The sequence below is a fragment of the Leopardus geoffroyi genome, chromosome D2 (assembly GCF_018350155.1).
Source record: "Leopardus geoffroyi isolate Oge1 chromosome D2, O.geoffroyi_Oge1_pat1.0, whole genome shotgun sequence".
Taxonomy (NCBI): domain Eukaryota; kingdom Metazoa; phylum Chordata; class Mammalia; order Carnivora; family Felidae; genus Leopardus; species Leopardus geoffroyi.
This window is the reverse complement of record NC_059334.1, coordinates 75,996,390-76,022,606: the sequence shown is the minus strand read 5'-3', so window position 1 is coordinate 76,022,606 and position 26,217 is coordinate 75,996,390. Positions and strand designations below refer to the sequence as shown.

The 26,217-nt window shown below is 44.3% G+C and overlaps 1 protein-coding gene across 5 annotated transcripts; it reads right to left on the bottom strand.

Annotated features, from left to right (window-relative positions):
- Window positions 1-1,776: 1,776 nt before the first annotated feature.
- Window positions 1,777-24,430, bottom strand: DENND10 (DENN domain containing 10). Of its 5 annotated transcripts, none has more exons than XM_045439109.1 (9): window positions 24,290-24,430; window positions 21,578-21,774; window positions 18,397-18,476; window positions 13,900-14,048; window positions 12,312-12,423; window positions 10,493-10,593; window positions 8,410-8,517; window positions 5,457-5,551; window positions 1,777-3,172 (listed from the first exon to the last, which is right to left on the bottom strand). In XM_045439109.1, exons 1-9 carry the CDS (start codon window positions 24,420-24,422, stop codon window positions 2,996-2,998), a joined length of 1,152 nt encoding a protein of 383 aa, XP_045295065.1. In that variant the 5' UTR covers window positions 24,423-24,430; the 3' UTR covers window positions 1,777-2,995. The 5 variants fall into 5 exon arrangements, with proteins under 5 accessions (XP_045295065.1, XP_045295064.1, XP_045295067.1 ...); XM_045439108.1 differs by having other exon boundaries at window positions 21,578-21,794; window positions 24,181-24,359; XM_045439111.1 differs by having other exon boundaries at window positions 24,189-24,302.
- Window positions 24,431-26,217: the final 1,787 nt, after the last annotated feature.

The following is a 26,217-nucleotide window of genomic DNA, read 5'->3' as shown; positions in this document are numbered from 1 at the left end:
GAAAACAAGGCTGTGGACCAACAGTGGAACCTCCTGGCGTCAATTCCGCAGACCTCTTTCCACCCACGCCCAGCCTTCCCTCCTCCTCGCAAGGTCAGCTGTGGGCCGGGCTCTGGGCCCTTCCATTCCGATTTCCTCAGGGCCTTCCGTGCCTGTGCAGCTTCCCTGCCTCTGGCTCCAGACTCCTCCCTCCTTCCCAGAAGCAAGGGAACTACTGGAGTCACCAGCCTCGTTAAAATAGCTAACATCCTTCCGGAGCCAAATGTTTTCAAGGATTGTCTCCCCTCGCTGTGCCCACCGCCTTCCACCCTGCTAGAACTGCTCCCCACCCCGCACCCCACCCGAACGCTGACTGCCAGTCTGCTGGGTGCTCAGACTCAGCACGGGGCTTGCTCCCCTGAGCAGTAGGCCCCCCTCCTGCTGCCCCCGGTACCCCGCCCCTCAGACATCCACTCGAGACCATCTTTTCCTCCCCGTCTCAGGAAATGGCACTGCCACCGACAAAGCAGCGTCACCCTCTCTTCTCCCTCCCCTCAACCCCATTCAACAGCTGAGCCCAAAGGTGACAAGTGCTACAGCCTGCCCGGCCCATCAGCATCCCCTGCTGGCGTTACTCGATTCTCTCTGCTGGCTCCTCCCTTCCCTGCCTCAGCCTGCTCTGATAAACACCTGCCCAAAAGCCTTAAATGGCTTCCCAGTGCATCAGGTTCAAGTCCAAATTCCTTACCAGGCAGGCAAGAGCCTTTACCTTATATTCATCTCCTGCCGCCCCTTTTCTTCACTTTGGACCATACCCTGTTCCTCATATGGGCTGCAGTCTTTCCTTCCTGGACCTTCAGATCAGCTGTTCCCAGCTCCAGGTTAACTCTCGCTTATGCATCAGGTCTGACTTGGACATCAATCACTCCCTCCAGGAAGCCCTCTAGGATACACAGTACTGAATTAGGTGCCCTTGCTATGTGCTCCCATCGCACTCATACTGTATCTAGCCTGGCCACACCACAGTGGGATAGTCTGCTGACCCTGAGCCCCCCCCCCCCCCCCCCCCCCGCCAGACCGCATGCCTTGAGAGCAAGAAGCGTGTGTGTTGTGCATCAAGGAAAGCCTCAGGACACAACGCAGTGCATGGCAGAGTAGGCACCCTAACATCTGCATGCTGGAGGAACGTTTCCAACACACCCGGCCCCAAATCATCAAAGAATGTATCTGAGGCTTTCAATGTTCCCTGGGCCAGAATGATGGTTATCTGCAAATTTGGTTAAAAGGGTTTCACAAAAGCCTAAACGAACAAAACTGTTTAAAAAAGCCTACCAGATGGCTCGGTATAGCCACAGGCATACACGAAACAAAATGAAAGAACAAAACACACAAAGGACCCAGGCGGAGGCTTAGCCACTAACAGATGACAGAGTAGAAATGCGAGGACACCTTTTCAAAGGAGAAGACACAAGTGCCAGCTCTAGGAAATGGGGGATGGAGAAGGGCGAGGGCAGGTAGGGCAGGGGGTGAGCCAGGCACGGAGGCAAGGAGCTCAACGCCTTAACTTTCAAACAGGCCTTGTAATAACTTCCCAGCACATCTGCATTGACAAAAGGGTTTTATCTTTTGTTTCGAGTGGGGAGCATTACAGAAAGAGGGCACAATTCTTCATCTGCCTAAATTTCGTTGGATATCAAAACATTTTCATTTTATTTCTGCATCATACATCTGTAATTTTAACAACTTTGATCATTAACTGCTATAGTAATACAAAAAATGGAGATAAAGACGTTCATGTTCGTTTTCATAAAGTGCAGATTTAATCTTCCATTGTTTGCCTTAGTAAACATCATCTCATTCCAGATCCTCCCTGCCCCCACCCAAGGAGGGAGGGGAAAAGGCTATTTTTTATTTTTACTTAACAAATGTCTAACACAAAGAATAAATGAAAGATCTAATAAAGACAAGATTTTTTTGCAACTTTTTCTGGGTAAGATTTCTAAGGACAACAGTAGTGAGTGTAAAATAATTTTTCATAATTAATATGAATACATATAATAACAAATACATAATTTAGACCTCTATGCTTATTTTGCAACTTTTAGGCCTCCAATTATGAAAAAGGTACATAAGCTGAACAAGAATACTTTCCAGTGTGGCCAAATTACTTTCACGGAAGTATGAAGACACTCTCCGGTCTTAGCCTTTGTAATTATGTAAAGTTGCTATTTTCTTCATACCGACATTTATATCCAAAATGGGCTTATTTTTGCTCTATCGTATAAGGACTGGCATCTTTTTCAAAAGAATATTGCTAGCAACAGGGTTAATTAAAGAGTACTAATGGCTTAAGTTGGCCAAGTGCTTACTTCTGTGACAATATAAATATGGATTATTAAAGTTGTCTACTCAAGTATAAAATCTATGCAAAATCCTCATAATATAGGCAAAAATGTTTGAAGGCCAAGAAAAAGAATTCTTTTCTTTTACAAGAAAGTGCAACTGCAGGATCTTTTTTGAATGATCTTCTGGACAGTTCTGCAGAAAACTTAGTAGTTTGGCTCAGAAAGTAGAGTTCCTCATGAGGAATAAAAGTTCTTCCTAGAAGAATACAAAGCAAAATTTCAGGCAGCTTTCTGAAAGTAAGCCATTCGTTTGTGGCTACGCAACGGGACAAGTGGAACTGATAATAATGAAGGCTTTCAGGTTTGCTGTGATTTGCACTAAAACTTGGCAGAGCTTTTTTTCTCTTACGCCGGGACACCACGTCGTTGCTCACGTCATAGGTGGTAGTTACAGCACTTGGTCTGACCCTGACCGCAGGCATGAATCTGACCAGGAGGACATCGGAAATGTTTTTCATACGTGTTTTAGGGCTTTTTCAGGTCAAATCTCAACACTTTCACATAAATCATTAAAAATAGAACATTTTCTGTGCTATTTTCAGTATTTTACACAGTGGATAACCATGGTGAGAGAACTTTCTATCATTCATCAGGGATATGCTGTCACACAGTCAGATTTTCAGCATTTGCTCAGCTGCTGCTAGATGGTAAAGGAAGTTTTCTGTTGCTGGTGGAAATCGTCTTTGCTTTAGTGCCTCAAAATTGAGAACTAGCTTTTCTCCATCACCAGAAACTTCTGAAAATGGTTCCAGGTGGGTGAAGATTTCTCTAGTTTTTAGAGAAATATCCTTTAATGGAACAAGAAAATATGCCATAAGTTAGCATCAAAAAATATGAATTTTTGCTGCATTTGGAGAGAATTCTTCCTATTTTTTAAGTTTATCAAATTATTTATGCATTACAAAAAATGAAACAAACTTAAAACAGAAGAACCAACACCATGTTTTTGCCATTTTAGCCATTTTTAAGTGACAACAAGTACATTCAGTGTTTTATGACTACTACCCATTTCCAGAACTTTTTCATCATCCCAAACTGAAATCTTGTACCCATTAAACAATAACTCCCCATCCCTGTCTCCAATGCCTGGTAACCACCATTCTACCTTTTGCTTCTGTGAATTTGCCTGGTTCTGGGTACCTCCTATAAGTGAAATCACACCACACTTGTCCTTTTGTGTCTGGCTTATTTCACTTAGCATAATGTTTTCAAGGTTAATACATGTCGCAGCACATGTTAGAACTTCATTGCCTTTTAAGGCTCAATGATATTCCACCATACGCATGTACCACGTTTTGTTTATCCATTCATCCACTGATGGACATTTGGGTTATTTTTACCTTTCGGCTATTATTTACAGAGCTGCTGTGAACCTGAGTGCACAATTACTTATCTGTGTCTGCTTTCAATTCTTTCTGAAATATATCCAGTAGAATTGCTGGGCCTATGGTACTCCTATGTTGAATTTTTAAGGAACCCTGGTATTGTTTTTAGAACAAATCTCCCCACCCCCCAAAATCCTCTTCTACCTGGAATAAGTAACCCAGCACCTGCCACATGGGCTGTATTCCTCTTTCCCGACAGTCCTTTGCATGGCTGATGACTCACGAGAGCTCACATTAAAGTCATGTCTTTTTCTTGGTTTGCTGACATCATTAATTCAAATATTTTCAAACCCATACAGTATAATATGCCAGGCAATTTCATCATACATTATATGTTCACCAGCGCTGAACAGAAAGCACGGTGCTGCTGGGGGGTTCCTGTCACACCTGTGGCTCCTCTCAACCTTTAGCTCACGTGTCACCTCCTCAGAGAGCTGTCTAATCTCTTCTCTAGTATTCTTCACCTTGACCTTTTGTTTCTATCACAGCATTCATTTCTCATGGCTCACAATGATCTGGCATTTACTTTTTTTTAAGTTTATTTATGTATTTTGAGAGAGAGAGAGAGAGAGAGCGAGCGAGCATGATCTGGGGAGGGGCAGAGAGAAGAGAGAGAATCCCAAGCAGGCTCTGTGCCACCAGCACAGAGTCCGACGTGGGGCTTGAACTCACAAACACAGGACCATGACCTGAACTGAAATCAAGAGTCAGACATTTAACCAACCGAGCCACCCAGGTGCCCTTACATTATTTCCTAGTCATCTACTCCAATAAATACAACCCTACTGCCCCATGCCTGACATATAGTCAGTGCTCAATAAATATTTTCTGGATAAATGAATGAATAAATGGAAAAAAGAACCGGGTCCAGCCAGATGAGTAGGGCCTGCCTATCAGAGCCCCCCCACCCCCACCCCTGATGAGGTGGCACAGGTACAGACAGTGGGAGACAATCCCTCCAGGCCTCTGGCCCCCACGGGATGACACAAGGGTCTAGATGAGCCAGGGCCCGGAGGCCAGGATGGAAGTGTATCCCGGGAGAAGAGTAAGGAGCTGGGAACAGGCGCAATGCAAACCGGCAGCAGACAGGAAAGGAGCTGGCAGGCTGCGGTGCACAGGAGGGCCTGTCATCACCACAGGGACAGGCTTCAATAAACTCTCCAGCCATCCCGATCCAGAAAGGGGAGAGGGGAGGATCCACATGGAAGCTCTGGTCAGCTTGACAGGGAGACCCCACAGCGGGGTAGCCCTGCAGGGTGTGAGCCCAGAGTCTGCTACCTTCGGCAGGGATCTGACTACACGCTTGCTTACTGCTGTTCTGGACACAGTACATCGAAGCTAGACTGAGACGCTCTCTCTAGTCCTCAGCAGCAACTATCTCTTGAAAGTTGTTCCTCCGTGAAAATTCTGCTGGAGCACAGAATGCGTTCGCTCAGGAAAGCATTCCAGACCAGCTAGGGGTCACACCTGTCACCAGCCCCCTGCATGTATCTGTCCCCAGAGCCTGATAACTATTTAGCTATGGTGGGCCTCCGCCCGCTCCTCTAACCAGGGCCACCCTGCAGACCCTCGTGCCAGCATCTGCCTACGGCTTCTCACGGCTCCCCGCACCCCAGGCAGCTCTGCCACATGCTGCCCGGCACCACCACTGCACAACTCTCAGTAAGTCAGGGGACTGAGGAGTTACCTGTATGACTTGGCCGTCTGACTTCTCCGGATCTTCTGCCGATTGAACAATCAGCTGACCAATTTCTTTGTGCAGTTTGCCCATTGTCATGGCCTCTGGTGAGATCAAGCAGAAGTTATGTAGATAGTTAGAAGTTTACATAATAAAAACCAGGCCGCCTATTTGAAAATGTAAACCATCATACGGAGGAAATTTTCAAAACAACCAACAACCGCCCACATTTCCATCTTCATCCTGAACGCAAATATGGTATCACTCCAAGGGACGTGCCAGGAGGCACGGCATAATCACGATTTATACTTCGTTCAAAATAAAAACACGCCAATACCAGGTTTCTCCTTCACACCTACCTGATGAGAAATTTTGTTTTTCTTCCTAGACAAGACCTAATGAAAACTACTGACTATAAGTAAGTTGTGATTTTAAGCCAAGAGCCTGACCTCCCTACGCAGGTCTTTACGGTTAAGAATTCAAGCGTAACTCGGGGGCCTGGGTGGCTCAGTTGGTTAAGAGTCCCACTTCGGCTCAGGTCATGATCTCACATTCGTGAGTTCGAGCCCTGCGTCGGGCTCTGTGCTGACCGCTCAGAACCTAGAGCCTGTTTCGGATTCTGTGTCTCCCTCTCTCTCTGCCCCTTCCCCACTCATGCTCTGTCTCTCTCTCAAAAAGAAATAAACATTAAAAAAAAAAATTCAAGTGGAACCTTCTGGTGGGGATCCTATAGCAGCAGAGCATCCTATCAGTTCTGCAGAAGCCAGCTGAACATTCCAGTGTGTGAAGACCCTCAGAATGTGCAAAGGAAACAACCTAAGTCACACGAATTACATACACTGCTCCTTTTCTGCAGCAAAAAGATGAACAGAAATTTCTGTTTGTCCCTCCAAGGGACAAACTCCATTTGAATGGTGTTGATTTGAGATGAGCTCATCTTATATACTCGGAGCAACAGAAGGCGGCAGGAGATGGCCACCCTTTCTGGTCCTAATGCTCCAGCAATATAAGTGGCCCTGGCCACAGCTAGTATCCTATCACTCTGGCTTTACAAAGGGCAATACTCACCTCCATTCCCTTTTGCTTACTGACACATCGTTCAAAAAGATTTTCCATACAGGATTCATGTTCAGTCCTTGTGCAATAATAAATTTCTACGCCCTTTTTCATTCTCTGTCCTTTAAGAGGTGGAGCCTACTTCCTCTCTCTTACGTGGGGACTGGACTTAATGGCTTCCTTCTAACAAATAGAATATGGAAGAATTGGCATGTGACTTCTGAGACCAGGTCATAAAAGGCACTGTGGTCTTTCTGTCTCTTGGATCACTCACTCTTGGGGAAGCCAGCTGTCATGTCATGAGAATACTCAAGCTGCCCTACAGAGAGGCCAGGTGGTGAGGCCTCCTGCTAAAAGTTAGCTTAGAAGCTGAGACTTTGGATGACTGAAGCCTTGGGAATATCTTTGTTTTTTAATGTTTACTTATTTTTGAGAGAGAGACAGAGCATGAGCAGGAGAGGGGCGGAGAGAGAGAGGAAGATACAGAATCCGAAGCAGGCTCCAGGCTCTGAACTGTTAGCACAGAGCCCAACATGAGGCTCGAACCTACGAACCATGAGATTATGACCTGAGCCGAAGTCGGACCCTTAACCAACTGAGCCTCCCAGGTGCCCCTGCCTTGGCAGTATCTTGATCGAAACCTCATGAGAGACCCTGAGTCGGAACCTCTCAGCTAAGTCAGTCCTAAAACTGTGCGATAATAAATATTTGCTGTTTTAATTTTTTTTTTTTTAACGTTTATTTATTTTTGAGACAGAGAGAGACAGAGCATGAACAGGGGAGGGGCAGAGAGAAAGGGAGACACAGAATCTGAAAGAGGCTCCAGGCTCTGAGCTGTCAGCACAGAGCCCAACGCGGGGCTCGAACTCACAGACCGTGAGATCATGACCTGAGCCGAAGTCGGATGCTTAACCGACCAAGCCACCCAGGCGCCCCAATATTTGCTGTTTTAAACTACTAGGTTTAAAAGTGATTTGTTATGCAGCAATAGGTAACTCATACAGCTTGTTTAAACAGAAAAGTTGAGAAACGAGATAGAGACACTATCCTATTGGGGCACCTGGGTGGCTCAGTCAGTTGTGTCCACTCTTGATCTCAGTTCAGGTCATATCTCAAAGGTTCAGATGACGGAGCCCCACGTCCGGCTCTGTGCTGACTGCACGGAGACTGCTTGGGATTCTTTCTCCCTCTCTCTGCCGCTCCCCCACTCACGCTTACTCTCTCATAATAAATAAATAAACATTACAAAAAAAAGATACTGTCTTATTAACATATACCGTACAGCATAAGCACCCAGAATGTACTACTAACATGGCTGGGCCTGTAAGAATAAATGCTATGTTCCAGACACAGAAAATCTCTCCAGTTTCGGCACAGCGGGCAAAGCAGGCCCTTGAATACCAGTTTTAGAGCATCAGCCTAAAGATACAACTGCTTCAGGGGCGCCTGGGTGGCTCAGTCAGTTGAGCGTCCGACTTCAGCTCAGGTCATGATCTCATGACTCGTGAGTTCGAGCCCCGCGTCAGGTTCTGTGCTGACAGCTCGGAGCCTGGAGCCTGCTTCATATTCTGGGTCTCCCTCTCTCTCTCTCTCTCTGCCCTCTCCTGCTCATGCTGTCTCTCTCTGTCTCTCAAAAATAAATAAATAAATAAATAAATAAACATTAAAAAAAAATACAACTGCTTCAGGTGGGCGGGAGGATGGGTGAAACCGATCAAGGAGATTATGCGCACACTTATCTTCATGAGCCCTGAGTAGCATGTGGAAGTGTTGAATCACTGTACTGAACCCCTGAAACATAACCCTGTATGTTAGCTACACTGGAATTAAAATTTTAATAAATTAATTTTAAAAAGTATAACTGCTTGGCTTACATTTTGTATCAACGATGGAAGAGAGAACTAACCTTTCGCAAGTGGGGCAATGGTAATCTCACGATCTGCCAGATTCACAAACACGTCATAGAGGTCTGACCTGTTGCTCACCTCCAAGTCCACAAACCCAGCGATGTAACCTGCATGACAAAGATGACCCACATTACCGGAATGGGAACAAATCCTGTTGTGAACGGGTCAAAAGAGAATGGACTCTAAAAGTTCACCAGCTGCTTTTCTTCACTGCTTTATTCAGGGGACATCAGCTGTACCCTCTGGCATTTCTTCAGACTACATTATTGACAGTTGCCTGAAGAAACCCTTCCAACTCAAAACGTCCCCAAAACTACATTGTGGTGTCAAAGAAGAAGGCATTTACTTTTCAGTTACTGCTATTCAGGTCAAGAATGACAGCCGAGGTAGAGGTAGCAAGGATTCTCTTGACCAATGTTCCCCCTGTAGGTCTCTGTCTCTAAGCAACCACAGCCACACGCCCGGCTTTCTCAGGGACAGCGTGCTGGGGACGGCATCATCTTTCACCAGTTTCAGATCTGATACAAATAAATGCTAAAGGAATCAGGACAACTCAAGAATTAACAGAAGTTTGGAACTGATGTTAAGAAAATAGCTACCAGACTTTTCACATTTCACAGAGCAATATAATTAAAAACAAATAAAAAAAAATTGAGGACCAATTCACTATTGGGACCTCATCAAAATAAAAAGCTTCTGCACAGCGAAGGAAACAATCGGCAAAACTAAAAGGCAACCGACAGAACGGGAGAAGATATTTCAAAAGACATATCAGATAACGGGTTAGTATCCATAATCTATAAAGAGCTTACCGAACTCAGGGCGCCTCAATGGCTCAGTCAGTTAAGCATCAGGCTCAGGTCATGATCTCATGGTTTGTGAGTTCAAGCCCTGTGTCGGGCTCTGTGCTGACAGCTCAGAGCCTGGAGCCTGCTTCGGGTTCTGTGTTTCCCTCTCTCTCTGCCCCTCCCCCGCTCGCACTCTGTCTCTCTCTCACTCTCTCTCTCAAAAATAAACATTGAAGAACTTATTAAACTCAACACCCAAAAAAACAAATAATCCAGTGAAGAATTGGGCAAAAGACATGAAAAGACACTTCTCTAAAGAAGACATCCAGATTGCCAACTGACACGTGAAAAAATGTTCAACGTTACTCATCATCAGGGAAAAACAAATCAAAACCACAATGAGATACCACCTCACACCTGTCAGAATGGCTAACATTAACAACTCAGGCAACAACAGATGTTGGCGAGGATGCCCAGAAAGAGGATCTCTTTTGCACTGTTGGTGGGAACGCAAGCTGGTGCAACCACTCTGGAAAACAGTATGGAGATTCCTCAAAAAATTAAAAATAAAACTACCTTATGACTCAGCAACAGCATTACTAGGTATTTATCTAAGGGATACAGGTGTGCTGTTTCGAAGAGACACATGCACCCCCATGTTTATAGCAGCACTATTGACAATAGCCAAAGTATGGAAAGAGCCCAAATGTCCATCGATGGATGAATGGATAAAGAACATGTGGTATATATATACACAATGGAGTATTACTTGGCAATCAAAAAGAATGAAACCTTGCCATTTGCAGCTACGTGGATGGAACTAGAGGGTATTATGCTAAGCAAAATTAGTCAGAGAAAGACAAATATCATATGACTTCACTCCTATGAGGACTTTAAGAGACAAAACAGATGAACATAAGGGAAGGCAAGCAAAAATAACATAAAAACAGGGAGGAGGACAAAACAGAAGAGACTCTTAAATATGGAGAACAGAGGGTTACTGGAGGGGTTGTGGGAGGGGGGATGGGCTAAATGGGTAAGGGGCATTAAGGAGTCTACTCCTGAAATCATTGTTGCACTCTATGCTAACTAAATCGGATGTAAATTTTAAAAAATAAAAATAAAAAATAAAATAAAATGTGAAAAAAAACAAAATTTTCAAGGAAAAAAAATTGGTCGCATTTACCAAAGAAATAATGCATCATCAGTAGTCCCTTTGGGAAGGCCACAAAAAGCCCTCCCCCAAACCAGGTGGACGCCAAGCCTCTCCTCCTGCGAGACCCCCACTGTCTACCTGGGCACATCCGCAGGGCTTCCAGCTCCTCGGCACTGAGGTGCACATAGGAATGAAGTATGGTCCAGTCCTGTCGGTGCCACACCAGGGCAGGCAGAGTCCTGGGGAACGAAAACAAGAACTCAAATGGTTGCTGGCCCGCACCCGCACCCTCCTCCCTCTTCCTCCCGAGGACAGAGCTGGCTGTCAGAGGCAGAGGGAAGAATGAAGACCACACGTGCCCCGACCTCCAGGCTTCAAATTAAAGTAATGCAATGTCTTCAACTCTGCCTTTTTGGGTCAGATTAGCTACAAAAAGCTCAAGGTGAAGTTTCAAAACATCTCCGTGGTGGCAAGGAGTAACACTTCTGAAGTTTTCCTCCAAATGCCTCACTCCGCAAACCGCCACGGAGGGAGTCTGAGGGTAAAATCCAGAGTGGGGCCCTGCAAGCAACACATTTTTTTTGAAGTCTCTCATTTCTATGTTTAAAGTTCCAATCGAACTTGCAAACCACTTTGTGTTTGTTTTTATACAAAGTAAGTTTCCTTGAAAAAACCAGTGAAACAGCTGCCGCAGAGAGAGGTGACGAATTGAACTGAGGTATGGTGACTCCGCTGTTGCCCTGCTATGTTTCCCAAGCTGTGGACATCCCCGTTCCAGAAGCATAGATGTAGAGGGAAAGGGTGACTGGGTGGCAATCGCAATGACAGCAGTCCTCACTTCCAGAGCGCACACGATGAGCAAGGCACACGCCAAGTACTTCACACACGGCATCTCCAGTCCTGACAACAGGCTTACGAAGCGGGCATTGTTATCTTCATTTTACAGATACAGAGACGGAGGCTTAGAAAGTTTAAGTATCCTGGATGCGGTCACAGAGCGAGTAAAGTGCCCTCCAGGATTTTAACCCAAGTTCTTCTGACTACCAAACCTTCTTTTTCCCGTTTTCTAACCAGTCAGCCTCCTGGAGCCTCAATTTTCTCATCCGTAAAAGAAGGCAAAGTTCCTCGCAAAGTTCGTGTCACGAGTAAATTTAATAATTGAGGTGATTTATACAACAGCTGGCATACAGTAAGCACAAAAGCTAGGTCCTCTTGTTTTTAAAAAAGAATCTATGAACAAGTTAGATTTGGTAAAGAAAAAACTTTCAAAACATCTATATTATAAAAATAAGAGAGGGGCACCTGGGTGGCTCAGTCCGTTAAGCATCAGACTCCGGCTCAGGTCATGATCTCGTGGTCTGTGTGTTCAAGCCCCATGTCGGGTTCTGCGCTGACAGCCCGGAGCCTGCTTCAGATTCTGTATCTCCCTCTCTCTCTGCACCCCCCCCCCACTTGTGTTCTATCTCTCAAAAATAAATAAATGTTTTTTTTTAAAAAAAGAGAAAATCTGTGGTAAAAGCAAAAAAAAAAAGAAATAACTTACTTAAAACAGGGGTCAGGAAACTATGGCCATGGATCAGCTGTCTGTCTTTGCATATAAAGTTTTACTGGAACACAGCCATGCTCATTCATTTACATATGCACGACTGGCAGTTGGGTGGTTGGGACAGAGAACTTATGGCCTCCAAGCCTAAAAAATTTATGGTCTGGCAAGGAAAAGTTCAAACTCCCTGCTCTAAAATATTCTTATTTCTAAATTTAAAGAAGAATCTGCCCAAATTCCGTGACCTTGAACTACTAAAGCTCACCTGAAACATTAGACCAAGATAGCATTTCACCCACAGCCTACCACATTCTATTTATACCAAATATGTAACAGAATAGAGCACACAGGAACACAGACTGCCCCAAATCAGCTGCCAACAAAGCCTCTACTTTTTAATGACCAGAGACATACCTGGTGAACTCCTGGACAGCTTCTATTTTGGGGTGATAGACGACAATTCTTTTCTTTAGCATCAGTGCGGTGTGTAAGATAACGGTTTCCATTCCAAACTGAGATACAATGTCTTAAAACACAAGAAATTATAATATTACTGCATTAAATAATATGTAAGAAAATAACATTTTTATTGGAAGGAATTCTTTCCAATAAATGCAGAGTTTATTTTCTGTATACAGAATTATTTTCTTTTTTAAATTTTTTTTTTTTTTTCAACGTTTATTTATTTTTGGGACAGAGAGAGACAGAGCATGAACGGGGGAGGGGCAGAGAGAGAGGGAGACACAGAATCGGAAACAGGCTCCAGGCTCTGAGCCATCAGCCTAGAGCCTGACGCGGGGCTCGAACTCACGGACTGCGAGATCGTGACCTGGCTGAAGTCGGACGCTTAACCGACTACGCCACCCAGGCGCCCCTGTATACAGAATTATTTTCAATACAGAGAATAAAAAAGCACCTTATGCACTGGATGAGCATATAAATCCAGACATCTGCTCCCTAGGATGGGTGCTATGACAGCCTAAACCTGACCCTCCTCCAAGGGACTCTGCACTGGATGCACAGATGAAGCCAGAGCCCAAAGAAAGTGGAATAAATGATATGAAGGGAACCAGTATCTTTCTGTGTCATGAAACACCCTTAGGTTTAAAAAAAAAAAAAAAAAAAAAGTTCACTCTGGAGCACCTGGGTGGCTCAGTGGCTTAAGCAACTGACTCTTGATTTCGGCTCAGTTCATGATCTCACAGTTTGTGGGTCTGAACCCCACATAGGGCTCTACACTGACAGTACAGAGTCTGCTTGGGATTCTCTCTATCTGCCCCAACCCCACTGGCTCTCTCTCTCTCAAATAAATAAACATTCAAAAATAATAATAGATAAATAAAAGTTCGTGGACACCACCCCTCCACCAATACATACGTCATTATGTAAGTCCTTTTGAGACAGCTGAACAAACCTGTCAACAAGGATGCTTAGAAACCATATAGAACAGCAGGTTCAAGAGCTAAGACAGGCGCTGTAGGAGGACAAGAGTGAAGGCCAGCATTTCCCCTTTCCTCCCTTTTAAGGACCCTGAAATCTGTGGCTTAGCCCTGCACTGCTGTTTTGGATTTTCCAGCTGGGAGAGGAAGGCAGAGAGTTAGAAGAGGAACTCTGGGTCAGGGGCCTGAGCTCTCCACATGGAGGAAGTAACTGCTAAAATGTAAGGAAAGAAAAACTATGGAAGTTGGCAGACACTCAAGCTGTGAAATTCAGCTTACCCACAAAAGAACATTTCTGTATTATTAATAGTCAGAATAGTGTGGAAAGGGCCACCACAAAAATCTGCTTTCCTACAACAGAATTCTAATCAAATAAGGCAATGTAGAAGTTGAACTACCCTTCTGTATAGCAAATAAATATTACATAGATGAAAATATACAGAAAGATGGAATATTAGAGTACAATGAGGATTGCCCTTGGCTTGGGGATCTTGTTGTTGGGATGGAACCATCCGGGACGGGTTTTTGGTTTGTGGGGTGTGTGTGCGTGTGTGTGTGTTTACCTTTGATGGAGCCTGCAAGATAAGCCTTTCGGACATCAAAATCCTTGCTAAGGAAAGAGCCATTTTCTTCACTCTGGCATATCCCCTTTGTGAGTACTGCAATATAACTCTCCATCATTTTAACTGGGCTCCCATGTTTCAGGTACATTCTGTAAGAAAAGACAAAAAACAACCATGCTTTTATACAGCATGAACCACACAGAGCAATGCGCCCAAGGCTGGGTACGGGTACTTCCTAAAAAATCTAAGTCAACCTGCTGATAACGCTTCTGAATGCCTGGAACTTTGTATGACATGACTACTTCTATAATTTAATTCGATAATGTATTGAAAAAAACAACCATTCAAGAGACCTCCAACAACTCCCTCAAGCTGGCTTTCTCCTTCCATCTCTATAGCCCACTGGAGCAGGAGAGTAAGCTAAGGACTTTCGAAGGACTCATTTCTCTTTTCTTTTTTTCCCTAAGTTTTATTTTTTAAGTTTATTTATTTTGAGAGAGAGAGAGAGCATGTGCACACCCGCACAAGTCAGAGAGGGGCAGAAAGAAGGAGAGACAGAATCCCAAGCAGGCTCCACACCATCAGCACACAGCCTGATGTGGGGCTTGAACTCACGAACCCATGAGATCATGACCTGAGCTGAGATGCTTAACCAACTGCACCACCCAGGCGCCCCTGAGGGCCCACTATTCTTAAAAAAAATATTGCATTTTTATCTGTCTTATATTCACAAATGGTGCTTCTAGCCCTAAGGACTCTATTATTGCTGGGATTTCCTTTGACAAGAAAGGAGTTTTACACATTGTTCACAGAGAAAACAGTAATTATAGAACCTATATTTATTATCAGAGTTCCCAGAGGTAACTATATTTAGATAATTAAGAAATCAAACTCCTTTAAGTTTCTGGTGGTAAGTATACACTAGATATATTCATCATCAAGTTCCAGAAAACGCTGACAGGAAACTGCCTACATTTATAGCTCACATGTGAAATCAGTCTCTTCCCCTGAAATCTCTTCCTGTGAGTAACTAAATCTAAATTTTGCATGAGAAGCAGGACTGGGCCTACTTGAGCCTTTTAGTAGCTAAATGGATTAAAAAACTGGAAAGAAAATAAAATTATTGTTTAAAACAGATCATTTGAGGGATACCTGGGTAGCTCAGTCAGTTAAGCGTCTGACTCTCAGTTTCGGTTCAGATCATGATCTCACGGTTCGTGAGTCTGAGCCCCTCGTTGGGCTCTGTGCTGATAGTGTGGAGCCTGCTTGGGATTCTCTCTCTCCATCTCTCTCTCTTCCCCTAACCCACACATGCTCTATCTCTCTCTCAAAAATAAACATTAAAAAAAAAAAAGATTTAAAAATTTTTTTAAAAATAAAATAGATCACTTGAAACTGTATTTAGTGTAGGTTAAGTGAAAAAAGCAAGTGTTGTAACTACTAGCCAGCCAGTGTTTTTAAATTACTTCAATGCACAATTGAGGGAAAGAGGTAGAGAACAATGAATATGGTAAGCTATCCTACATGTAAAATAGTCAAACCCATGAACTCATCCACATGCTTCTATATGGAGAAAATATCTCCGGTATGATACAAAGAAAACAGCCCCAGGAGTGCCCCGGGGTGGGGGTCGGGAGGCAGATTTGAAGGCTAGGAATAGGGAGAGGAAGGGACCTAGTTTTCACTGTATACCCTTCCGTATTGTATTTTTTTCCTGTGTGCTTACATTACCACCACCAAACAAACAAATATACCATTAAAACTGTAAAATAGACGGGCACCTGAGTGGCTCAATCAGTTAAGTGTCCGACTCTTGATTTCTGCCTAAGTCACGATCTCACTGTTTGTGAATTGGAGCCCTGCATCAGGCCACATTGTCAGTGTGGAGCCTGCTTGGGATTCTCTCTCTCCCTCTCTCTGCCCCTCCCTTGCTCACGTGTGTATGCGTGCACACACACACACACACACTAACTCACTCTCTCTCTTTCTCAAAATAAATAAATAAACTTAAAAAAAAAAAAAAAACCTGTGAAATAGAAACAATATACAGTAATGGAAAAGAGAAACACAGGAAGGGTAGTAGGATAAGATCACTTTTTCCATAACAACCCTGGGCCATGAACTACTGACAGAAGGAAGGATCCCCCCAAATCATTCCATAGGAAAACCACAAAGTGCAACCCAGGGGACCTTACTCAGATGGGACAGCCAGAGGCTGTCACACCTGGCCCGGACAACTGGTTCCAAGTGAAACCCTGGTTCTCTACCATGGCCACTAGCTGGAGGCTCCAGAAGATGAAGGGGGTCATGGCAAATGACCTGGATCCCACACAGGGAACGAACCCCCTCGTGTGGGCTTCCGCTGCCACTGTGAGCAGCGTGCTATGGAAGGCACGCCTGCCTGTCTCCTCCCCAGAAACGGAAGGGAGCACCTCCATGGTAAGCAGCAGCATCGAAAAGTGTTGGTCTATGTACTTGTGCACACAGACATGTGTTAGTGGGGAGAGGGAGTGTGTGCGTGTGCAAAAGCATATGGGTATGTACACATGCAAGGGTAAGTGAAGTAAGGTGCAGGGGGCAGAAGAGATGGCTGCCAATAGCTCTCAGTCCTCATTTCTCCTAAACTGTGACAGGAGAAGAGTCCAGAACCCAACAATGCCATGGCACTACAGAAGCTGAGGAACCTTCCAGCTTCCTCCCGGGCAGGAAGTGGAATCTAAAGCAATCTTAAATTTTGAGCCCAAGAATATTTCCCAGTGAATTCACTGGGAAACCTAACCCTGACTCAGTCAAATGAAATGGGAGTCCAATGTTTGTTCAAAAGCAGCTTTACAGTGTTTTTAGCTCATGGCTTCTAGACAGCGTCTCTTCTCACAACAATAATCTCCCTTTGTGTCAGTGCCATGGTAGCAGACAACTGCTTATATTCCACAATGAACCATATACCTGGAACTTATCTTAAGAGAGCAAAAAGGGGGGCGCCTGGGTGGCGCAGTCGGTTAAGCGTCCGACTTCAGCCAGGTCACGATCTCGCGGTCCGTGAGTTTGAGCCCCGCGTCAGGCTCTGGGCTGATGGCTCAGAGCCTGGAGCCGGTTTCCGATTCTGTGTCTCCCTCTCTCTCTGCCCTCCCCCGTTCATGCTCTGTCTCTCTCTGTCCCAAAAATAAATAAAAAAACGTTGAAAAAAAAAATTAAAAAAAAAAAAAGAGAGCAAAAAGGTTTTCTTATCATAGCTGGCAGCAAAACAGTAAAGCTTCATTCTGTCAAAATACAATCTACCTGAAACCCTTAAGTAATTAGAAAGTAGTCTTCTGCTACATGTAGATATAGATATATAGATATAGATATAGTTATGGATATAGACATATAGATATAGATAGCCAGAGATAGATAGCATGTGTGTGTACACATAAAAATGGCAAAAAAGGGGCGCCTGGGTGGCGCAGTCGGTTAAGCGTCCGACTTCAGCCAGGTCACGATCTCGCGGTCTGTGAGTTCGAGCCCCGCATCGGGCTCTGGGCTGATGGCTCAGAGCCTGGAGCCTGTTTCCGATTCTGTGTCTCCCTCTCTCTCTGCCCCTCCCCCGTTCATGCTCTGTCTCTCTCTGTCCCAAAAGTAAATAAACGTTGAAGAAAAAAAAAAAATTTTTTTTAAAAAAATGGCAAAAAAAAAGCAACCATTCATCAGGCTTATAGCGAGGAACACAAAAACAACTCCCTTTGCCCCCCACCGCATCTAAAAAAACTTACTGAGCATAAGCCTGAGGGCTGATGTTGTAATACATAACCTCTAGAATTACAATTCTATCTAGTAACAACAATATTAAAAAAAAAAAATCTAAAACCCTGTCAAAGCCCTGATTGAGGAAAAAACTAATTTCCCCAACATACAAGAAAGGTTTGATTAACTCCACTATGTACGCTCACCAAGGCAAGAAAGCAAACTGGTATATTTTATATAAAATTTTTCAACAGCTGGGATGGAACTAAAGAAGTTTACCTGAATCACTATTAACCAATTAATCAGATTCTCAGCTTCCCAGCATTCCAGCTAAGAAGTATTTTCCTGCGTTTTTGAATAATTCAAAATGCTCATTAACTTTCCCCAAAATGACTCCCCCACACAGACCTTGACACGTATAAACTAGCTTACCACTTCGCCAGCACTTAATTTATCCATCCTGCTAAGGAAAGTTCTAGATTGGAAGTGAGCAGAAGCTGTCAGGCCAAAAGTAGCAAGTGACTCAAATACCCAAGAACTACAATGGTTGTGTAAATTGCTTTTCCTCCTCCCTTCTACCATTTTCCCAAATAAGAGCAGTGTCATAAAAGCAGAAGAGAAAGTTCCTCTTACAGAAGTTTCCAGAGGGCCAGTAAAGATTAAGTTGGAGAAGCAGAGGGCTGAAATTTGCTTCCTCCGTGTGGAAATCTGCTATGTAACTACCGAGCAAGATCTTCATTTTTGTAGGACAGCATTTAATACAGTTTTCATACAGACCTACACAATATCCTAGTGAAGGCGGCATATTTCTCTGGATTAAAATCTTTGGCGGTCAGAACAATAGAAAAATGAGTCACCTGTCCAAAAGAAACAAAAAGTATACTTTTTAAAGACACTTTCACAGATTTAAATTTTATTACTACATTCTAGCAAACCTCTTGTACAAGACATAACAGCATTAAAAAGAAAAGATCAAAACGTAACCAAGTTCTCACTTCCTTGTTTATACTTTTATGTTTATATACACACATATAAAAGATATGTACTTATATATACCTATATATTTCATTTCTTAGATAAGAATGTAGTACTTTTAGAGTTAACATCTTTTCAAAAACACAAATATATTTCAAATATCAAAAATGTGAGTTTTCATTTAAAGTACTCTAACCTCATCAAAGCAGAATTAGAAATGTCATATCAGATCTACCAATTTATCAACTCTTAATTAATGAAAGAGGATACAAAACAACAAAAATACACACAGTAAGATCACACAGTTCCTGAAATAGTCAATGCTCTACAGAATGCCATATAATCTCTGTAGAAAGCACACTGTAACAATAAGCTTCATTTGTCTATACTCCTCTATTATTATAAATATAAATTTCTTCTAATCATATACCTATTATTCCCGTTAATGAGATAAAATTCAGGACTTTATAAAAGGCAAAGCATTTAAGAAATACATTTTTAGAAATCATATTCTTAAGTATAAGAACTACCTCTAAATCTTGTCATTTTTCAAATCTGAAAAGCAGATTTGAAATCGATGTTGCTGCTATTGGCATTCTATGGAACAAAACACAGATAAACCTATTCAACACATCAAGACTTTTCAGTAAGAACTTAATGAACATAAACCAAAGATTTTATAACACATTGAAAACTATCTTTTTGCAAATTTACATTTTCTAATTATGAATCTGTTTTAAACCTCTAACAGTTTTAAACTGTTGCCTTCTTGGGGCGCCTGGGTGGAGCAGTCGGTTAAGCGTCCGACTTCAGCCAGGTCACGATCTCGCGGTCCGTGAGTTCGAGCCCCGCGTCGGGCTCTGGGCTGATGGCTCAGAGCCTGGAGCCTGTTTCCAGTTCTGTGTCTCCCTCTCTCTCTGCCCCTCCCCCGTTCATGCTCTGTCTCTCTCTGTCCCAAAAATAAATAAATGTTGAAAAAAAAAAAAATTAAAAAAAATAAATAAATAAATAAATAAATAAACTGTTGCCTTCTTGTTATTTTAAAAGTAACTCCTTAAATTTAAATTGATATCTTGGACATGTTTCATGATTATTGGCTATAAAAGTAGCCCTAGATGGTAAAAGAAGTCCCCACACAGGCACACACCAGGAGCTTCATCACTTTCCAATATTTCTTTATTTGAAAAAAAAACCAAAAAACAAAAAACAAACCCTGCTGGTTACTTGGAATTAGAAAAGCCCACAGTGACCACATACTGGTTTTCAACATGTCACATTGATACTGTTCATATCAAATCACACACACACAAAAGCCTACTTAATACATGTTTCCTTAACTCTCCTTTCCATTCCTAACATATCCTTACCATCCATAAACAAATGAAAAAAAGTTTTCTTAATTATATCAAGGATAATTTTATCTTTAAAAATTTTTTTTGGGGGGCGCCTGGGTGGCTCAGTTGGTTAAGCGTCCGACTTCAGCTCAGGTCACGATCTCGCGGTCCATGAGCTCGAGCCCCGCGTCGGGCTCTGGGCTGATGGCTCGGAGCCTGGAGCCTGCTTCTGATTCTGTGTCTCCCTCTTTCTCTGACCCTCCCCCGTTCATGCTCTGTCTCTCTCTGTCTCAAAAATAAATAAACTTAAAAAAAAAAAATTTTTTTTTTTGGGTAAGGGGCATTAAGGAATCTATTCCTGAAATCATTGCTTCACTATATGCTAATTTGGATGCAAATTTAAGAAAATAAAAAATAAAGTTAAAAAAAAATTTTTTTTAATATTTATTTATTTTTGAGCGGGGAGGGGAGGGAGACACAGAAGGAGAGACAGGAGACGGAGACACAGAATCTGAAGCCAGCTCCAGGCTCTGGGCTGTCAGCACAGAGCCCGACACAAGACCTGAAGCCACTGAGGTGTGAGATCATGACCTGAGCCAAAGTCGGACACTCAACCAACTGAGCCACCCAGGCATCCCAAGGATAATTTTATCTTTTAAAATGGTTTTTGGGGCGCCTGGGTGGCTCAGTCAGTTGAGCTTCTGGCTCTTGACTTCAGATCAGATCATGATCTTGTGGTCTGTGGGTTCCATCCCCATGTCAGGCTCTGCACTAACAGTGCAGAGCCTGCTTGGGATTCTCTCTCTCTCCTTCTCTCTACCCCTCCCATGCTCTGTTTCTCTCAAAACAAATAAACTTAAAACAAACAAACAAACAAACTTAGGGGCACCTGGGTGGCTCAGTTGGTTAAGTGTCCGACTCTTGATCTTGGCTCGGCTCAGGTCATGATCTCATGGTTTGAGTTTGAGCCCCGCACAGGGCTCAGCGCTGACAGTGTGGAGCCTGCTTGAGGTTCTCTCTCTGCCCCTCCCCTGCTCAATCTCTCTCAAAATAAATAAACTTAAGAAAAAAAAAAAACTTAAAATGGTTTTTTTATTTTATTTTTTTAATTTTTCTTTTTTTAATGTTTTATTCATTTTTGAGACAGAGAGAGACAGAGCATGAACGGGGGAGGGGCAGAGAGAGAGGGAGACACAGAATTGGAAGCAGGCTCCAGGCTCTGAGCCATCAGCCCAGAGCCCGACGCGGGGCTCGAACTCACGGACCGCGAGATCGTGACCTGGCTGAAGACGGACGCTTAACCGACTGCGCCACCCAGGCGCCCCCAAAATGGTTTTTAATTATGGACAAATGCTTCTTTCCACTTTTAATTGGTCACGACTTTGCACGTCTACATTTCTACTCCATCAGAGTATAACCCAGAAAGGACTTCACTACACCAGCCATAAGGTCAGTCAATAGAATGTACACCAACCAATATTCATAGAATGAATAAGAGTGAAATTTGAAAGGGGACATTCCCAGTGAAAAGCATATCTGGTATTTTTCAAAAGCGTATTGTGAGCGATAATGTCTAAAGCTAAGAGTCACTGGAATAATGTTACGTCACTTTAAATATTTTTGGTTGTTAGACCTTCATGCAGTCATACCTTTATCAAAACTGAAGAATCTGGAACTTCAACTGTTGTGATATAAAACCATGTTCTTCTGTACTGACCAAAGACGAAGGGATGGAGAAGTTTGTTTTCATCTGTAAGGCAGCATTTTCTCAGCAGTAAATTTCTTAAAGTAGCTGTCGTGGAAGGATAACACCACACCCACAGAACTTCTCCATTTGTGTCCTTTTCTACGGTGGAAAGATGGTCACTGTGAGAATGTCAAACAGCAGCAAGGAAGTGAATTGATTGGTTACTCAGAAGCACTTAGTGGAATCAGTTTTCACATCCCATTTTACAAAGCATCCCGGAGCATGTGTGACCCCAAATTCCCATCCACCTTTGCTGGTCAAATTATGCAGCTCTCCTGATCTTGAGTTCTAGGCCACCTGAGTAAAAACCTTTTACAACAAATCATGAATGAAAACTTAAGGGGCACCTGGGTGGCTCAGTCAGTTAAGCATCCGACATTGGCTCAGGTCGTGGTCTCATGGTTCGTGAGTTCGAGCCCTGCATCGGGCTCTGTGCTAACAGCTCGGAGCCTGGAGCCTGCTTCAGATCCTGGGTCTCCCTCTCTCTCTGCCCCTCCCCTGCTCATGCTCTGTCTCTCTCCCTCTCTCAAAAATAAATAAACATTAAAAAATTTTAAGGAAAAGAAAATCTGAGCCTTAAATTTGGCAGAGTTCTTTCCTATCTCCTCCCACACAAATTCATAAACTCAGCATTACATTTTGTTTTAATTTTAATTAAAATTAAATTTTAAATTTTAATTTTTTTTAAGTTTATTTATTTTGAGAGAGCAAAGAGAAGACAGAGTGAGAGCAGGGGAGGGGCAGAGAGAGAAGGAGAGAGAGGGTCTCAAGCAGGCTCCACGTTGTCAGTGGAGAGCCCAATGTGGGGCTCAATCTCACGAACCTTGAGATTATGACCTGAGTTGGTCACTTAACCAACTGAGCCCCCCAGGTGCCCCCTCAGCATTACATTTTTATCAGTTAGAAGGATCTTTAATAAATACACAGGAAGTGTTTGTCAAAAACAAAACTGGAGATGAAGAAAATGGTGAAATTTCTTTTAAATCATGTTATATACTGATTGTATAAATTCTATATTTAACATTGTAATAGTAATAATAATAATGTAATAATAATAGTAATAATAATAATGGTTATCCTGTCACATAATGTAGTTTCCTCATCACAGTAAACACCTCAATAACCTAGCCTAAACTCTAGAAAAAGTTACTGTGCATATAGCAGTATGGATGCAGATTTTTGTTATGGAAAATATCAAGTTCATAAAAAAATGAATTCCCGTCTCCATCATTCAGCTCCAGCAATTATCAACACCTGGTCCCTCCTTGTTTCTAATGGTCCCCCTCCCCCATTTTGAAGCAAATTCCTTTTAAATCCGTTTCCATACGAAAAATAAAAATCTGAATTGAAAATATGATTGTAAGTCATCTTCGTCTTTGCCGTTACCAGATAAAGTCAGAATTTAACCTAACCTTATTCACAAGTACCTTCAAGCAGGACTAAGATGCTTGAAGTACTTAGGTTTTGTTTTGAAGCAGTTCTAAAACCACATTAAAAATAAATACAGGGGAAATAAAAAAAAGAAACACAGGAAGCCATTCCCAGATAAATGCACTCCTTTGAGACACTGAGAAATAATCAGCACAGTTAGCCGGTTTTGCTAAACGCAAGCAACGTTCCTCCACACTAGAGGAATAGAATGTTATCTCAATGGAGTATTACTTCAAAGGTCAACGGCACGCAGGGAACCGACAGACGTTCATTCAAGCAACCCGCGGCCGCCAATGGGATGAATGGTTCCTTGAAACACCCAACCCTGAGACACTGCACACGGCTCAGGCACACCCAAAGATCCCAACGTACTTCCTCAACCACCAATTCCTCAAATCTAACCGGGATCCCGCCATACATGATTGTGTAGGCACGCCGGCTACGTGCCTGAGCTCTATCACATGATACAGGATTCCTCCACTGGTGTGAGTTGGGGCTCTGCGGCTAGACCGCAAGGGTCCCAACCCTGGCTCCGCCGCTTCCTAGCACGCGTCCGTGCGCAAAGCACACCCTGGGCCTCCATCTCCTTTCCGAAATGTGGTCACCAAACATTACCCACACCCCCTGGAGCCGTGGAAGAAGTTTAACGGGAGATAATCCATGCATAATGCTCAGCACTCGGGGCTGGCACAGTTGGTCACAATGACTCGAACTGCTCAATCACGTTATCGGGGCCAGCCGGGCGCGGGGCAGGCAGTCACGCGTGCCTCCCGCACGCTCCGAGGTCTGCCCCGCCGCCTCCCCCCACCCCGCACCGCCCACTACGCGCTCTCGGCCCAGCCCCTGCCCCGCCTGCGCAGCGGCCCCTCGCAGCCGCCGGAGCTCCGTCACCCACGACGTCCGGGCTTCTGTGCATCATGGGGCGTCCGGCAGGAGGCCCGGGGTCCCTCCGCCCTGCTGCCCCGCCCGGACGGGTCCCACGCGAGGCTACAGGCGGACCCGCCCAGGGCGGCTGGCCGGGTCCCCCGCGCCCCGCAGCCCCCCGCCCCGGCCCAACAGAGAAGGGGCCGCGACCTCCTCACCGCAGGCGGCGCCGGGGACCGCGGGAGCAGAGGCCACCCCGGGCCCAGGCGGAGGCCGAACTGGGGCGCGGGACTGCGGGGCAGGGCGCCTTCGTCCTCACCGATCAGCCCGACTCCGAGCATCAGCTGAGTGTCCGCCGCCTCTGCAGCAGCCATTTTCCGCCGCCGCCGCAGCGCGCCGCTCCCAACAATCCGCTCGCAGGCCCCGCCTCTCCTCCAGGACACGCCCACCATCCGGCCCCACCCTCAATCAAGGCCCCGCCTCTCCCTCTGGCCCCGCTTGGGTCCCGCTCGCCCTGACTTCCTGCCCCCCCACCACCACCTTCAGCCCTCACATCTTTTTTTTTTTTTAATTTTTGTTGTTGTTGTTATTTATTTTTTTTTAATCTTTTTTTTTTTTTCAACGTTTATTTATTTTTGGGACAGAGAGAGACAGAGCATGAACGGGGGAGGGGCAGAGAGAGAGGGAGACACAGAATCAGAAACAGGCTCCAGGCTCTGAGCCATCAGCCCAGAGCCCGACGCGGGGCTCGAACTCACGGACCGCGAGATCGTGACCTGGCTGAAGTCGGACGCTTAACCGACTGCGCCACCCAGGCGCCCCTGTTGTTATTTATTTTTGAGAGAGACAGAGAGAGAGACAGAGCACAGGCAGGGGAGGGGCAGGGAGAGAGGGAGACACAGAATCCGAAGCAGGCTCCAGGCTCTGAGCTGTCAGCGCAGAGCCCAACGCGGGGCTTGAACTCACAATAAACCATGAGGTTATGACCTGAACCCAAGTCAGACACTCAACCGCCTGAGCCACCCAGGAGCCCCAGCCCTCAGCTCTTCAAGCTCGGAAAACTCCTCAGCCTGGGCATCTTTCCTCAATTCCTCTAATCCAATCTTCATAAGCCCTCTCTTCAACCCACTCCAATCTTCCCTCCCCTCCTCAGTCTTTTCTCATTCTACCTCTGCGCTCCAGGCCGGCTAAAAAGAGGAGTCATGAGTATGGAGGAACGGTCTCCATCCATCCACCCACCCACCCATCCATCCATCCATCCATCTACTCATTCATCTATCCATCTATTCATCTATCCATCCCAAAAACAAAAACAAACAAAACCAAAACGAAACAAAACAAAAAACCCGGAAGATTTAAAAAAGCTTTGGGAATATAGTGTTGAACAAGATAGAGCATTCTAGTGGAGGGAGACAGACAATTGCTGAGTAAAATAATACAAAACAGCCTAGAGTGATAAGCCCATTGCAATAACATAGTGGAGTGTGTTAGAAAGTGGAGGGGATGTACCGCTTTTAAATAGGTGTCAAGGAAGGCTCCTCAAGGAAGAGATATTTAGACAGAGATAGGCATGTTGAGAAGCAGCCAGGCAGTTTGTGTAGCTCCAGGATCCCTCCTCATGGATCTTCTGTGCCTCCAACCCCAAACCTCACAAAACTAATTAGGGAGGGTCTTTGGTATCTACAGGAATATCATACCATCTCCATCTCACTTGACGTACATTTTAAACTATTTAATATAAAATATTATATATATATACACCAATTGTTACATATATACATAAATGCTAATTTAAGGAAAAGAGGTGGTTATCCCCCAGTTTAAGAAATAAAGCATTACATGGGGTGCCTGGGTAGCTCAGTCAGTTAAGCCTCTGACTCTTGATTTTGGCTCAGGTCATGATCCTGTTGCATCCACACGACTCCTGAAACAGAATGCTACGGGCACCAGTGACCGATTGGGACCAACACTCTTGATAAGAGTGTGGCCCCGAACAGCCGGGGTACAGAGTTTTTAAAGCCGATCACATCGTTTTATCATTATCTGGGAACAGAACAAAGAAACAGTTCCCAGATGAGTTAGAAACAGTTGCCAGATGAGTCAGAAACAGTTATCGAATGAGGTGATTATTTTAGACTTTCTGCTGCTAAGTTGCAACCAGTGGATCTCCTTGACCTTGTCTCTGATGCTCTTTTTTTGAGCTTTTGTTTCCTTCATTGGTAAAGCCTGATTCACAAGAGTATGAAG

Bases quoted from the DNA above. Each gene is read 5' to 3' on its own strand.
- DENND10 (XM_045439108.1), bottom strand. From the start codon at position 24,344: ATGGCTGCTGCAGAGGCGGCGGACACTCAGCTGATGCTCGGAGTCGGG. The intron at 21,795-24,180 runs GTCGCGGCCCCT...ACATTCTCACAG, and splicing joins GCGCCGCCTGCGGTGAGGAG to TGACCATCTTTCCACCGTAG. The intron at 10,594-12,311 runs GTATGTCTCTGG...TTCGTTCCCCAG, and splicing joins GCTGTCCAGGAGTTCACCAG to GACTCTGCCTGCCCTGGTGT.